The 11,514-nt window shown below is 40.8% G+C and overlaps 4 protein-coding genes across 4 annotated transcripts; 1 reads left to right on the top strand and 3 right to left on the bottom strand.

Moving 5' to 3' along the window:
• The first annotated feature begins 378 nt into the window (after positions 1-378).
• Positions 379-3,212, top strand: LOC136341937 (zinc finger protein ZFP2-like). The gene is made up of 9 exons (XM_066287320.1): positions 379-645; positions 711-1,124; positions 1,181-1,270; positions 1,325-1,529; positions 1,598-1,802; positions 1,850-2,003; positions 2,064-2,259; positions 2,309-2,513; positions 2,564-3,212. Exons 1-9 carry the CDS (start codon positions 511-513, stop codon positions 2,814-2,816), a joined length of 1,857 nt encoding a protein of 618 aa, XP_066143417.1. The 5' UTR covers positions 379-510; the 3' UTR covers positions 2,817-3,212.
• Positions 3,213-3,354: 142 nt separating this feature from the next.
• LOC136342290 (uncharacterized) lies at positions 3,355-4,884 on the bottom strand. The gene is made up of 5 exons (XM_066287944.1): positions 4,580-4,884; positions 4,210-4,355; positions 3,999-4,159; positions 3,779-3,948; positions 3,355-3,723 (listed from the first exon to the last, which is right to left on the bottom strand). The coding sequence occupies exons 1-5, from the start codon at positions 4,634-4,636 to the stop codon at positions 3,526-3,528; spliced, it is 732 nt and encodes a 243-aa protein (XP_066144041.1). The 5' UTR covers positions 4,637-4,884; the 3' UTR covers positions 3,355-3,525.
• A 474-nt stretch (positions 4,885-5,358) lies between these two features.
• Rh6 (Rhodopsin 6) lies at positions 5,359-7,328 on the bottom strand. The gene is made up of 7 exons (XM_066287943.1): positions 7,240-7,328; positions 7,113-7,184; positions 6,903-7,057; positions 6,120-6,478; positions 5,923-6,070; positions 5,590-5,867; positions 5,359-5,542 (listed from the first exon to the last, which is right to left on the bottom strand). The coding sequence occupies exons 2-7, from the start codon at positions 7,174-7,176 to the stop codon at positions 5,413-5,415; spliced, it is 1,134 nt and encodes a 377-aa protein (XP_066144040.1). The 5' UTR covers positions 7,177-7,184; positions 7,240-7,328; the 3' UTR covers positions 5,359-5,412.
• A 128-nt stretch (positions 7,329-7,456) lies between these two features.
• Sulf1 (Extracellular sulfatase Sulf1) lies at positions 7,457-11,421 on the bottom strand. The gene is made up of 9 exons (XM_066287942.1): positions 11,119-11,421; positions 9,981-10,364; positions 9,774-9,925; positions 9,555-9,724; positions 9,018-9,503; positions 8,421-8,620; positions 8,181-8,371; positions 7,768-8,119; positions 7,457-7,712 (listed from the first exon to the last, which is right to left on the bottom strand). The coding sequence occupies exons 2-9, from the start codon at positions 10,360-10,362 to the stop codon at positions 7,543-7,545; spliced, it is 2,103 nt and encodes a 700-aa protein (XP_066144039.1). The 5' UTR covers positions 10,363-10,364; positions 11,119-11,421; the 3' UTR covers positions 7,457-7,542.
• Positions 11,422-11,514: the final 93 nt, after the last annotated feature.

Here is an 11,514-nt window from a genome sequence, read left to right as displayed (position 1 = left end):
GTATTAATCTTAAAGCTAAAAACACATTAACAATTTAATCTAAATATGTTTTTTAACATTTCTTCATCTTACCATTCATGTAAAATATTATGTTTAATAGTATTTATATATAGTATTGATTTTATTACTCTTAAAAAAAAATAGAGAAACGGAACAGAACTAATGCTAACAACATCAGTTGCATTTACTTCATGATGAAACTATAGAAACTTCAGTAAAATAAATTTTAAGTAAATAGCTAATTATACTTCAATAATTTATAATTAAAAGTTGGGAAATTATTCAAAAATTTAGAAAAATGGTCCCTCATAACTCTTAATGACGTGTAATCAACATATATTAATTTTGACAATTAACGTCAAATTTATTCAACTCTTAACCTCATTTTTCCTGCATAGATAACAAAAACCATAAATATCAACAATCATAACAACAGTTTAATATAAACTATTGCAAACAACAGTTTTTACTGAAAACCCGCACCAATTTCACAATAGTAACCATACCAAAATGGACCAATTAAAGTTGTGTCGCGCCTGCCTTTCAGAGCATCCCTCAGTGTCTCTCTTCACCAAAATTTCCACCCAGGAACTGGACACGAACTCAACTTTTGCTGACGCCTTAACGCAGCTTACCTCATTAAAGGTGTATTTTCTATACATTAAACATCCTTCATAAAACCGTTTACATTAATATTAAATAATCTACAGATATCTGCTAAAGATGGATTACCCGAATGCATTTGTGACCAATGTGAATCCCAAATCACATCTCTTGTTAAGTTCAAATACACGTGCGAATCATCTTTCAACACTTTACAAAAATGGGGAAACGTGAAAGATGAAACTACTGTTGATGTGCCTGAGTTTGTAGATGACATAGGAGATCAGAGTGATGACGAAGTGCTTGCACTCAGAATTCAGAAGTACAAGGCAAAAAGGAAAAAAGTGAGGTTGTTAAAGCCTCTTAAGTTTACCTGTGAGTTGTGTAGTCGGTCTTATAAGTTTCAAAAAAATTTAGATAAGCACAGATGTATTAAACCTGAAGAAATTTTGAATGAGTTTAGCCCTCCTAGAATAAGGGAAAAGAAGAATAGTGTGTTGGAGTTGGACATGAAAACAGAGGTAATATTCAAGTTCATTACTACTGCTAATTGGTCTGAAAATTGTTGATAAAACAGGAATATGAATCTGTAAAAAAAGAGGAGAGTATCGACATTATAGAAGACAGTAAACCTCAGTTCTTGGAGGATGATGATTTATCAGAAGGGGTGGGTATTCCATTGCCCCATTGACTTTTTTAATCTGTGCAGTTTAATTTACAGGAAGATGCAGCTAAAAATGATTCAGATGATTCAGACTTTGCCATTGAATATACATGTAAGGAGTGTGATCAGACCTTTAAATCAAAAAGTTTGTTAGTATCTCACCAAAAAAAACATGCAGCAGAGAGACCATTTTTGTGTAATATGTGTGGGAAGGGATATTCTGATAAATATGGATTAAAAAGTCATTTGGCAACACATTCAGGTATATTCATTCATACACCAACAAACCCACTTTTACAACTGATATTTTTAACCCTTGTAAAACCATAGAGGATCGTCCCTATATGTGCAAATACTGCGGCTCCTGCTTCAGAACTCAAGGTGCCGTGAGGGTTCACGTTCGAACCCACACTGGGGAGCGTCCTTATAAATGTCGTTTTTGTACTAAAACGTTTGCTCAGGCGGCTAATGTACAACAGCACGAACGGGTTCACACTGGCGAAAAACCTTATGAATGCACCATTTGCAATAGACGGTACGTTTATGTCGAGTTTTGACATCTAATTAATACCCACAATATAGATTTAACCACAGTGGAAAGCTCAAGATTCATATGAGATCACACAGTGGAGAGAGGCCTTATGGGTGTCTGTATTGTGAGAAATGCTTTGCAATGAAGGAAACTTTGAAGAAACATATTTGGACTCATACTGGAGAGCGCCCTCCTAATTATAAGGTAGTTTATTGAGGTTATTAGGTTTATTCTTTATTATAGTTCTTTTTATCGCGTTTTCAGCCCAAACCGCGCCCAGACACGAGCCACATTTTGCCCACTCACGAGTGCGACATGTGTCACAAAAAGTTCAAATTTGCAGCCAATTTAAAGGCGCACATACGTAGACACAAAAAGGAAAAACCATACTTATGCAGTACCTGTGGAAAGGCTTTTTCGGAGAAACACGGCTTGAACGTCCATTTAAATATTCATACAGGTTGGAATGACATGTAGTCTCGTTTACATTGACAACGGCAGCTTTGTAGGGGAGAAACCGTTTGAGTGCATGATTTGTCCTATGAAATTCAGCGCACCGACAGCATTGAGAGTCCACCTTCGCAGGCACACTGGGGAGAAACCGTATAAATGCGATATCTGCGAGAAAAGCTTTTTTCAGCCTAGCAATTTAATCAGTCATAAACGCTCGCATACCGGGGAAAAACCGTATGATTGCACTTTATGCGAGAAAAAGTTCGTTTCCAACAAAATGTTTCGTGCACTTTTAAACGAGAAACTTTCAGGTTTTCAGCCAGTAATAAGCTGAAAATCCACATGAGGATGCACAGCGGAGAGAAGCCCTATCACTGCCCTCATTGCGAGGAAAGTTTTGCCAGGCGAGACGTTTTGACGTGTCATTTGAGGCGTCATACTGGCGAGAAACCTTATACCTGCAAGATATGCCATCAATCGTACTCGCATAGCGGAACTTTATACACTCACATCAAGACTCAACATAAAATGAAGGGTCACGATCTTTCTGCTTTAGAATACTAAGCTCTAGAGGATGACATATTTGAGCTGGTGGTAAATGTTTGTGTCATGGAACACAAATAAAAATGACACCATACAGTAGTGTGGAAAAATCAACCTTTACTTCATCAGTTTTGAAAACCTAAGCCGGCTCTGTCTGTCACATGCTTTCGTTCAGACAACGTGATTGGTTGATGTCGGCGCACACCCTCGAACAGCCACCTTTAAATGGGCATTATAAAGGGCCGGCTTCAGTATTCGTTTTTAATTCAATTATTGTGATTTTATTTTTAATGATATTTGTTTCGATCAATTTTGATACATGTGGTGCGTATTTATGTAGAGTAAATACATAGTGTTGGTGTGTCCATTTACGTGCTCTATGTAATTTTATGGAAATATAGAGAGATCAAGAAGAAACTGATAGTATTTTATAAATCCAGAAAAAATGATTGTTTATCAGATCCATCTGATTTTAATCGACTGAACTACAGAGCAGACTTCAGTCCACTAATTTCCTCTGCTTATAGTAGTAATAAAACCGCACAATATGTTTTTTAAATTACTTTATATAGATACTTTAGAACAATTATATGGCTAATCACACACTCGTTAAGTCAATTTAAAAACAAAGTCTTTGCAGGTGCTAATAAATACATAATAAATACATATAATAATAAATTATACAAATAGCGTCAGCCACACATCATACATTTTCCGAGTTTATTTATATTTACAGCTTCGGTATCGTTGCAGTTTGCGCCTGGCCTGTAGTGGGATATTTGGGCCTGCAAACGCAGCCACTTTCAACTAACACGTAGTCTTGCCCCGTCAACGTGACTGGTCCTAAGGGAATCACTAGGAAAAGGTACGGGACATATGTTTGGGTGCATTCACCTCGGACCAGGTCACATTCCGAACTCTCACAAACCTATTTACATATGCGATAATAATTGCAATGTGTTGGCAATAGCAAAGTAGTTTACCTCGAAAACAACTTGTTGAAGTAAATCCGGAAACTTCTGCACTATGGTCACGGGTTGGCCAGACGTGAGAGACACCCCATACATGGGGGCAGTGGTGTTGTAGCGAGTTTTGCATAGTCTTGGAGGCATACCTCCGCAGGTGCTCGAAGAAGTCATTGTAGGGGCTCTGCCTGCAATTATTTTGCCTGTTATATCCACTAAAGAAATAATTAAAATTTACCTTTTCTTGCGGTTAAACGACTCTCGCCTCGGTTTTCCTCAAATGCTGCGAGCAAAGCGCTTCTTGTTAGAAATGGGTCTATTGTGGGTTTCTGTGATCTCCCAGTGCGAAAGGTGCCCGTGAATTGGCCGCTGGATTTGAAGGATTTTTCTATGGCTTGCCTATTATTCAAGTTAAGGAAAATTTGCGTGGAATAATGCAAGTTACTTACGTAGGGTATGGATGATTGGTAGGACCCATGCAATTGGGGTCGTCCAGCAAGGCGTCTCCCCATAGGTACTTGAGCCCCCCTCCTTTACATGTTGTTGGAAGTTTGGCAAAGGTGGGCACTACTAGTCCGCCGAAGAATATGCACAACTAGAAATTTCATTAATTTTTACATGTCTTGGAAATACAGAAATTATGATTAAGGATATGACCCATTTTTCTCAAAACAGTACTGGTGCGTTGACTGAACATTGACCTTTTGTCTAACTGTACATTTCGCGCCTTGTAGGAAATATAATAAAGTGTGGGATTTTCTTTATATAGCCGATTGTTCTCAATTAACTTACTTCCCGTTAACTCAACAAAGTACTCACCCTAAAGTATAGTTGCACATTGTCGCACTTAAATAAACTCCACGGTTTTTTGCTCATGTCCGATTTAATTGCTCGCTAACTCACCGAAGATACGCTGTTCAAACCGAGAAGAAGACGAAACTGAAGACGGTTACGTCGATGACAAACCTGACAACCAAGCGAGCAACCGATATTCAAACAGGAAATTAGTCCAACAGGTCGGCAATACCCACGCTGAAGAATTCTCGTTGTTGATCGTGAACTTGGAAGAACCGCAAATTTGTCGCTTGTATTTTAGGTGGGAGTGGACGCGATGGTACTGCGTCGCATATGGCGGTCTGTTCTTGTGCTTTCAGGCCATATGCATGTTCACTTGAAACGGGGTATATGTAATTGCCCACGATACTTGAATTTGAAGACCTGCGTTATGTAACAGTTGTATGGAGTGATAGCGTTCTGTCTGCAGCCTGATTTTTATTTCAAAACATACTTCTACACCCTGTAGGTGTGAAACATTGTACTATGAAAATTTATCCGTTATATTGTCAAGAATTTGGCAAAGGTGTTATGAGCTTTTGAAGGCAAATGATTAAAATTCGAAATAAGACACTATTCTAACTGCAGGATTTGTTAAACAAAAAACAATATATTTACACCCCTGAAACCTGAGAGGTTACATTATCGGAAAATGTATCTACATCCTGGCGTGAAAAGCTCTTCCATGAAAGTTTTGTACGCCTTATTGTCAAGATGTTAGCAAATCTTCAAATTGACTAATTAAAATTCGAAATGAAAGACTATTTTAACTGCAGGGTTTATTAAAAAAGAACAATAGTATTCACATATACATCTGCTTAAGCTGCCACTTTCTCTTCTGCCACATTCGTCACCCCCGAAACCTGCGAGGTGGCATCATCAGCCGGCTCTGAGGCGCATGCCAACGATGGGAACTTCTTGTGCAGCACTTGTCGGTACTTGGGATGGCTGCAAACGAAACTTTAACTTAAAACAATCCTTAATGCGAAACATACCTAATTCCATAGACAATCGGGTTATAAACTGCGTTGGCCTTAGCGAACAACGAGCACCAAATGGTGGCCAAAGGGGTGATTTTGCTGTTGCCAAAGATGCCGGAAAAGTTGGTGACCAGATAAGGAGTCCAGGCCATAAACCAGAGCGAGATGGTCATGAGGGCGATTTTGGCCAGTTTGCATTCGGCGCTCGTTTGTGCTGCTTCGGATGACCTCAAGGAGGCGACATTCATTTTCTTGGCTTGCTCACGCATCGACTTCTCATGGGCCGCCACGGCCTAAGAAAAGAGATTTGTCGAGAAACCACTTTATTAGACATGTATAGCGACAAACCTGCACTATGAAGAAATAAGAATAGATAATCAGTAGCAGCGGCATGAAATACACAAACACCGAGTAGACTATAATATAGCTCTTGCTAAGGAGATCTTTGGTGAGATAATCGGTGCCACATGCAGTCATGTTTCCCTCAGGAACATATCTGATAAATCAATCAATTACTCTCTTTAATACAACCAACACTACAATACCTATTCCATCCAAACAATGGCGCAATAGTCCACCCAGTACTCATGGCCCAAATAAGTAAAATCCGAAGCATGGAAGTCTTCTTGGTCAAAGGGGTGGCGCTCAGCCCTTTTACGATGACATTGTAGCGGTCTAGAGCTATGAAGGTCATTGTCCAGATGCTCGCGCATCCGAACAAGGAGCCGAACATGCCATATAGTTCGCAGAAGAAGGGCCCCAAGACCCAGGTCTCGTAGTAGCAATTAATGACCATGGGTGGTGACATGGTGAACATCATGAGGAAGTCGGAAAATGCCAAGTTAATCACTAGAAGGTTAGAGGGGGTGCGAAGGGCTTTGGTACTGGTGAAGATGTAGACCACCTAGGTATTACGAAAAGGTTTAAATGTGAAAGGCCGAATGGGGAAAATTGAAAAAATAAGTACTGCGATTGCAAATTCATATCTCGTTTTTCAAGATTAGTCACGAGTTTGGAAGGGAAAAATTTCTGCATTTACTCCGCTGAAACTCTCATTTTCTACCACTGTGCTAAGGTCATGTAAAGTAGTAACCTGCAATCCTCGTATACGTCACATTTTCTGTATTTATTTAAAAACGTGTACTAGAATAGGATGGTTATATACAACGTGTCAACTAGCCTCTTCTTGATTCATCCATTGGTGCGACCAGTGGCGACAAATGAGGCTTTAAAGACACAAAATTGTAATTTTTATTCTTTAGTTTTTCGAGCTTGATAGCGACCGATTTTTTGGTTATTATGCGGATTATCCCATTTCCGGGACTAACCATGCCATTTCCTATAACCGAGATAAAGCCCAGAACGCCGATCATGAAGCCGAGAATGCCGTGCCACAGAGGGTTCAAGGGGGGGTACTGGAACCAGTAGGCGTCCACCATATGGAGCATATCAGGTGGCACTTTGTCCACGACAGTAATGTTGCCTGAAAGGTTTTGCTTGCCGTAAACGTGTGGATTAATTAATTTGCAAGGTATTACCACCATAGCCAGAGGCGCGTTGAGCAGCCCAAGTGGCAAAGCTTGGCTCTCCCATCACAGACATAGTGGTACCTTTACGTTCAATCACAACTTAATTTGAAGAGTAATCACCCAAGTAGCCACTTACCAGGAGATATTAAAACCACTATCACTAAATTAGTTCACATTTGAAGACGGCATTAGAGGTACGACTCGAGAGTGCTCTCAAGAGAAACGTCTTATATTTCCCCATTATTAAATTAAGAAAATCCTCTTTTACTCGTCTTCTAAGGATTCTCACATGCTTTAAACCTATTAGTTTTCTTACAGACTTGAAGTTCATGGTCTCAGTAATGAAAGTGAAATCTTCACGATTTTTTTATTAAATTAAGATAGACATATAAACAACAAATAATAATAATTTAATAAATTATAAGATACACACAACTGACTATGATTTCAAGGTGACTGATGAGGACTCCCCGTTGAGTCGTAACGTCGCATCCAACTGAGTAGCGCAATTGTTGCCCTTACAGGACACCATACCTTTTAGCAGGTTTCGCAGATAAGTCTTCTCGTTGGCTGGGAGGTATTGGTAGCGGTTTTTCAATTCAAAGGGATCTGTTTTAGAGAGAATTTCGCCGAGAATTCAAGGAAAATGCAGCTCTAACATTACCTATTTTCAGATTATAAAACGTAATTATCCCGGTGGTAAATTCGCAATACAAGAAATCATGGCTGGTATTTATAGTCCTCAAACACGAGTAGGTGTTGTTGTTGGCGTTCATGCAAAAGCAGAAAGGACCACCGTCCCATTTGGGCTCAGTGCGCCAATGATCGTTGGTGTGCTCGAAACAGGTCATTCTCTCGTGGTGGCAAATATCCTCTCGTTTCTTCATCTTCCGCAGTTTGGCTTTTTCCTCCTGAGTCTGTTCCTGACGCTCCTCAGCAGAGTGTTTGTCTTCGTTTTCGTTGTCGCAGTGGCACTTGCTCAACCTCCCTTTGGCAGGCAAAGCACCACCAGTCCGCTGACCATGAAATATTACTATTAAACCTACAATAAAAACCAAAACGGGACTCCCTTATTACCACAGTCTTGAAGACGGTCCCATGAGAAGTGAAACAGAAACATTTTTTCTCTTCCTTTGTATGAGGCGTGATCGACTTATTCTCTTCTTTACACCTGAACTTTCGCCACCTTCCGTGTGTCTTGCAGGTCTTCTGGCCGTTCTTGCAGCCCAATGCACATCGGCTATTTCTTCCATTGAATTGCTTCGTTCCTGTATTTAAAACTCAATCGCTGTCAAGCAGATATCCATAAAAAATTACCAATCGCATTAGTTCGAAGATAAGCTTCAGGTTTGCTCTTCAGGACCTCCTCGCTCACGTCCTCGTCCTTCCTCTTGCGTCGCAAGTGGTGCGTTATGAGGTTGTTATTCATGTCGCTAGAATTCTGAGGCACTGAGTACTGGAGCAAGTTGGTCTCGTGAAGTTTGGACTGAAGGTGAGGAGTTTCTCGACGACCGGAACTGAAAGGGGAAATGTTTTCCTGGTTAATAAAAGAATTAGGAGAACCTCCCTTTTTCTTCGAGGGGACTTATCCAGTCCATATCTCTAATCAGCATCATCTCGTACCATGAATTAAAAAAAAAATCGTTATTAACCATTAAAACTCTCATTTGCCACCACTGCGTGAATGTCATCAAATTATATTCAGCGCCATCTACCCTGCATCACATGGTGGTAAACACACGCACGTTGTATCTTTTGCCATCATTTAAGAGCGTACAGTGGTGGTAAATGAGAAATTGCAAGGACAAAGTTAGTTTGAAAGAATGATCTATTATATTTAACGTTCCAGTTAAAAATTTACGTGTCGGCAAAATGAAAAGGTCAATTGTCCTATACACTATATATTATATTCACCTCTCTATCAAAAATGTGTCCTTCCACCTAATCTTCTTTCTACCGCCTTTGAAGACCAGAGGCAATATCGACTTTCCATCCATTTGGGGTGGTACTTTTACCCCTGCCAAATCCAAAAACGTGGGGGCCAAATCGATGTTAAGCACTATCTCATTCAAGGTGGCCCCAGCCTCTATTCCAGGCCCTCGCATGAGGAAGGGCACCCTCACATCGAATTCAAAGGGAAAGCTTTTACCCTTCACCAGACCAAACTGCCCCAAATGGTACCCATGATCACTAGTGTAGACCACGAAAGAATCATCCAGTTCTCCCACTTCTTTGAGCTCCTTGATCACCACCTCCACTGCATCGTCGACTGATTGGAGAGTTTGCAGCCGCTTGGTCATGAGAAGATTGGTGAAGTCCTTGTGGATTGACTGCATTTCACCGGTGACTTGAAGAATCCATTGCTTGTCCGGGTTGGGGGCGTAGTTGTAAGAGGGGGTGCTGGCGATCCTATGCGGTAAAAAAACTATAAAAGTAAGCAGGTATACTTACTGATGAGTGGTAACGTTGAAATACAAATTGGAATACTGCGGAGCGGAGTCTTCAGGCCCGTGAGGGGCCGGAAAGGCCATCACCAGCATAATAGGTTTATTCGGATATTGCTTCTTGGAGTTTCTGATGAAATTGACCGCATCTCTAGCTATGACGTCCGTGTAATAGTCCTACTAGATACAGCTTTAGCACAAGCACCTCAAGGGCCATGACTCATACCTTTTCGTACTCAAATCCGTGTTTTATAGTCTGTCCATTCATGTTCCTCGAATAGTTGTAGTATTTGGAATTCATTATCAATCCTCCCCACTCCCGCCAGCCTGGAGGGATGTAGGTGCCGTTATACTTGTTCAGGTACTTGCCGAAGTAGCCTTTTTATCCAAATAATTAATAAATGGCGACAAAAACTCTAAAACGCGTTCATACCAGTTCTATAGCCAGCGTTGGACAGATAAGTGGCGAAACTTTTGGTTTCGTGGGTGGCCTGCCATTGAGGGCTTGAACAGTTGTCTTTGTTGGTATAGACCTCATGGTTGTGCACATACATGCCAGTCAAGAGGGAGCTTCGCGAGGGGCAGCACATGGGAGTTGTCACATAGGCGTGTCGGAATTCCACCCCGTGCTCACGAACGTTCTTCAGGGTTTTAGGCATGAAGTTCAGGGAGCCCAGTTCGATGTCTTGATCGTCGGTGAGGAATAGGATGATGTTGGGTTTCTGCTTACCCTTGAGAGTATCACAGTCTACGTGCTTGAAGAGGGCAAAGAGGAGGAGGGGGAGACTCAGTCTTCTGATGAGGGATTTAGGCATGTCTGCAGAAGAAACAAATCAATTTTTTTAGCGGGCTAAGTTGAGTGAGATTTGAACAGGAAACACATGATAGTTTAAGTGGCTAATAAATCTCAACTGAGGCCCATCACAACAGTGCGGCAATTGGTAATTTAATTTGAGCTTTGTGGGTTTCTAACGAAGATAAAAGGCGTTAACATTGATCCCTTTTCTGTGTGTCCTTCTGTATCAGTTAAACAATAAAGTTGCGTTTTCTGGCGATTTCTATGAATAGCTCAGATTGTTGAAATTTATTGCCCCCCACAATAAATAAACCATAAATGCGTCGTCGCAGAAAAATTTATTGCAGACAGAAAATGTATTCAACTGATGCGAAGGAAATTATTGATCTTACACACTTCTCAGAACCAATATGCATCACTTCAGCTGCTCCTCGGTGTGTGCATAATTTTAATTCGATGTAGTTGTACGCATTAGCCAGTTAACCAGCACGAGTAGAATGAGTTAAGGTAACACAAATTTGCGCATTAAAACAGGTTTTATCGGACGGCATAGACTCCGAACAGATGCACCGATGAATGAATTATGGTAATGGGGCCCCCTGGCAGGGCCCCTTGCTTTCACATTTAAAAACATGTAAATCTACATTGTACATACTTTAGAGCAGTTACGTTGTGGGTACACGTTCCCCTGTTGAACTAAATAAATAAATTCCCCTAAAACCTACTTCCTATTTAAGTGTAAACTACATTAGTCACTCTGCCGATTACCACTCACCTGTGTTCTAGGAATTTTATCAGAAACCGCTGAGGTTTAAGACCTAAACAACCGGCACCATCACAACCATCGGTGGGTAGTTGTTATACTGCGTGGACCAGTTCTGACTATCGACTGGGTCTGGTCCTTTAATGATGCACCGGTACGAGAAGCAACAGCACTCGGATGATTTCACACTTTGGAAATTGCTTTATTGTTCCCTCTCTCGGCTTTATTGCTGCTATTGTTACCGCGTTTGGCGAAATTGCTTACAGAAGCAAGGTCGATTCGCTGGGAGTGGAGTTCGCATGCTGGGTCGATGGAGGATGTTGGCTTTGGATCGTAAATCTGATAGTTAAGCTTGAAGTATTGAGAATCTCCGAAAGTAGATTGTACTGCTTTGGCGTAAAGAAAGTA

Source organism: Euwallacea fornicatus, chromosome 11, assembly GCF_040115645.1.
Source record: "Euwallacea fornicatus isolate EFF26 chromosome 11, ASM4011564v1, whole genome shotgun sequence".
Classification (NCBI taxonomy): Eukaryota; Metazoa; Arthropoda; class Insecta; order Coleoptera; family Curculionidae; genus Euwallacea; species Euwallacea fornicatus.
The sequence above is the reverse complement of the archived record's forward strand: the minus strand, read 5'-3'. Positions and strand labels throughout refer to the sequence as shown.

Excerpts from the sequence above, each read along its gene's own strand:
- LOC136341937 (XM_066287320.1), top strand. The coding sequence starts at position 511 with ATGGACCAATTAAAGTTGTGTCGCGCCTGCCTTTCAGAGCATCCCTCA. Across the intron at positions 1,530-1,597 it reads TCATTTGGCAACACATTCAG|AGGATCGTCCCTATATGTGC; the intron begins GTATATTCATTC and ends GTAAAACCATAG. Across the intron at positions 2,514-2,563 it reads TGCACTTTATGCGAGAAAAA|GTTTTCAGCCAGTAATAAGC; the intron begins GTTCGTTTCCAA and ends AGAAACTTTCAG.
- LOC136342290 (XM_066287944.1), bottom strand. The coding sequence starts at position 4,636 with ATGAGCAAAAAACCGTGGAGTTTATTTAAGTGCGACAATGTGCAACTA. Across the intron at positions 4,160-4,209 it reads ACCAATCATCCATACCCTAC|GCAAGCCATAGAAAAATCCT; the intron begins GTAAGTAACTTG and ends CTTGAATAATAG. Across the intron at positions 3,724-3,778 it reads TTCAACAAGTTGTTTTCGAG|GTTTGTGAGAGTTCGGAATG; the intron begins GTAAACTACTTT and ends ATATGTAAATAG.
- Rh6 (XM_066287943.1), bottom strand. The coding sequence starts at position 7,176 with ATGTCTGTGATGGGAGAGCCAAGCTTTGCCACTTGGGCTGCTCAACGC. Across the intron at positions 5,868-5,922 it reads CTTATTTCTTCATAGTGCAG|GCCGTGGCGGCCCATGAGAA; the intron begins GTTTGTCGCTAT and ends CTCTTTTCTTAG. Across the intron at positions 5,543-5,589 it reads CCGATTGTCTATGGAATTAG|CCATCCCAAGTACCGACAAG; the intron begins GTATGTTTCGCA and ends TTTCGTTTGCAG.
- Sulf1 (XM_066287942.1), bottom strand. The coding sequence starts at position 10,362 with ATGCCTAAATCCCTCATCAGAAGACTGAGTCTCCCCCTCCTCCTCTTT. Across the intron at positions 9,504-9,554 it reads TTCAACGTTACCACTCATCA|CACCCCCTCTTACAACTACG; the intron begins GTAAGTATACCT and ends TAGGATCGCCAG. Across the intron at positions 7,713-7,767 it reads GTTTTATAATCTGAAAATAG|ATCCCTTTGAATTGAAAAAC; the intron begins GTAATGTTAGAG and ends TCTCTAAAACAG.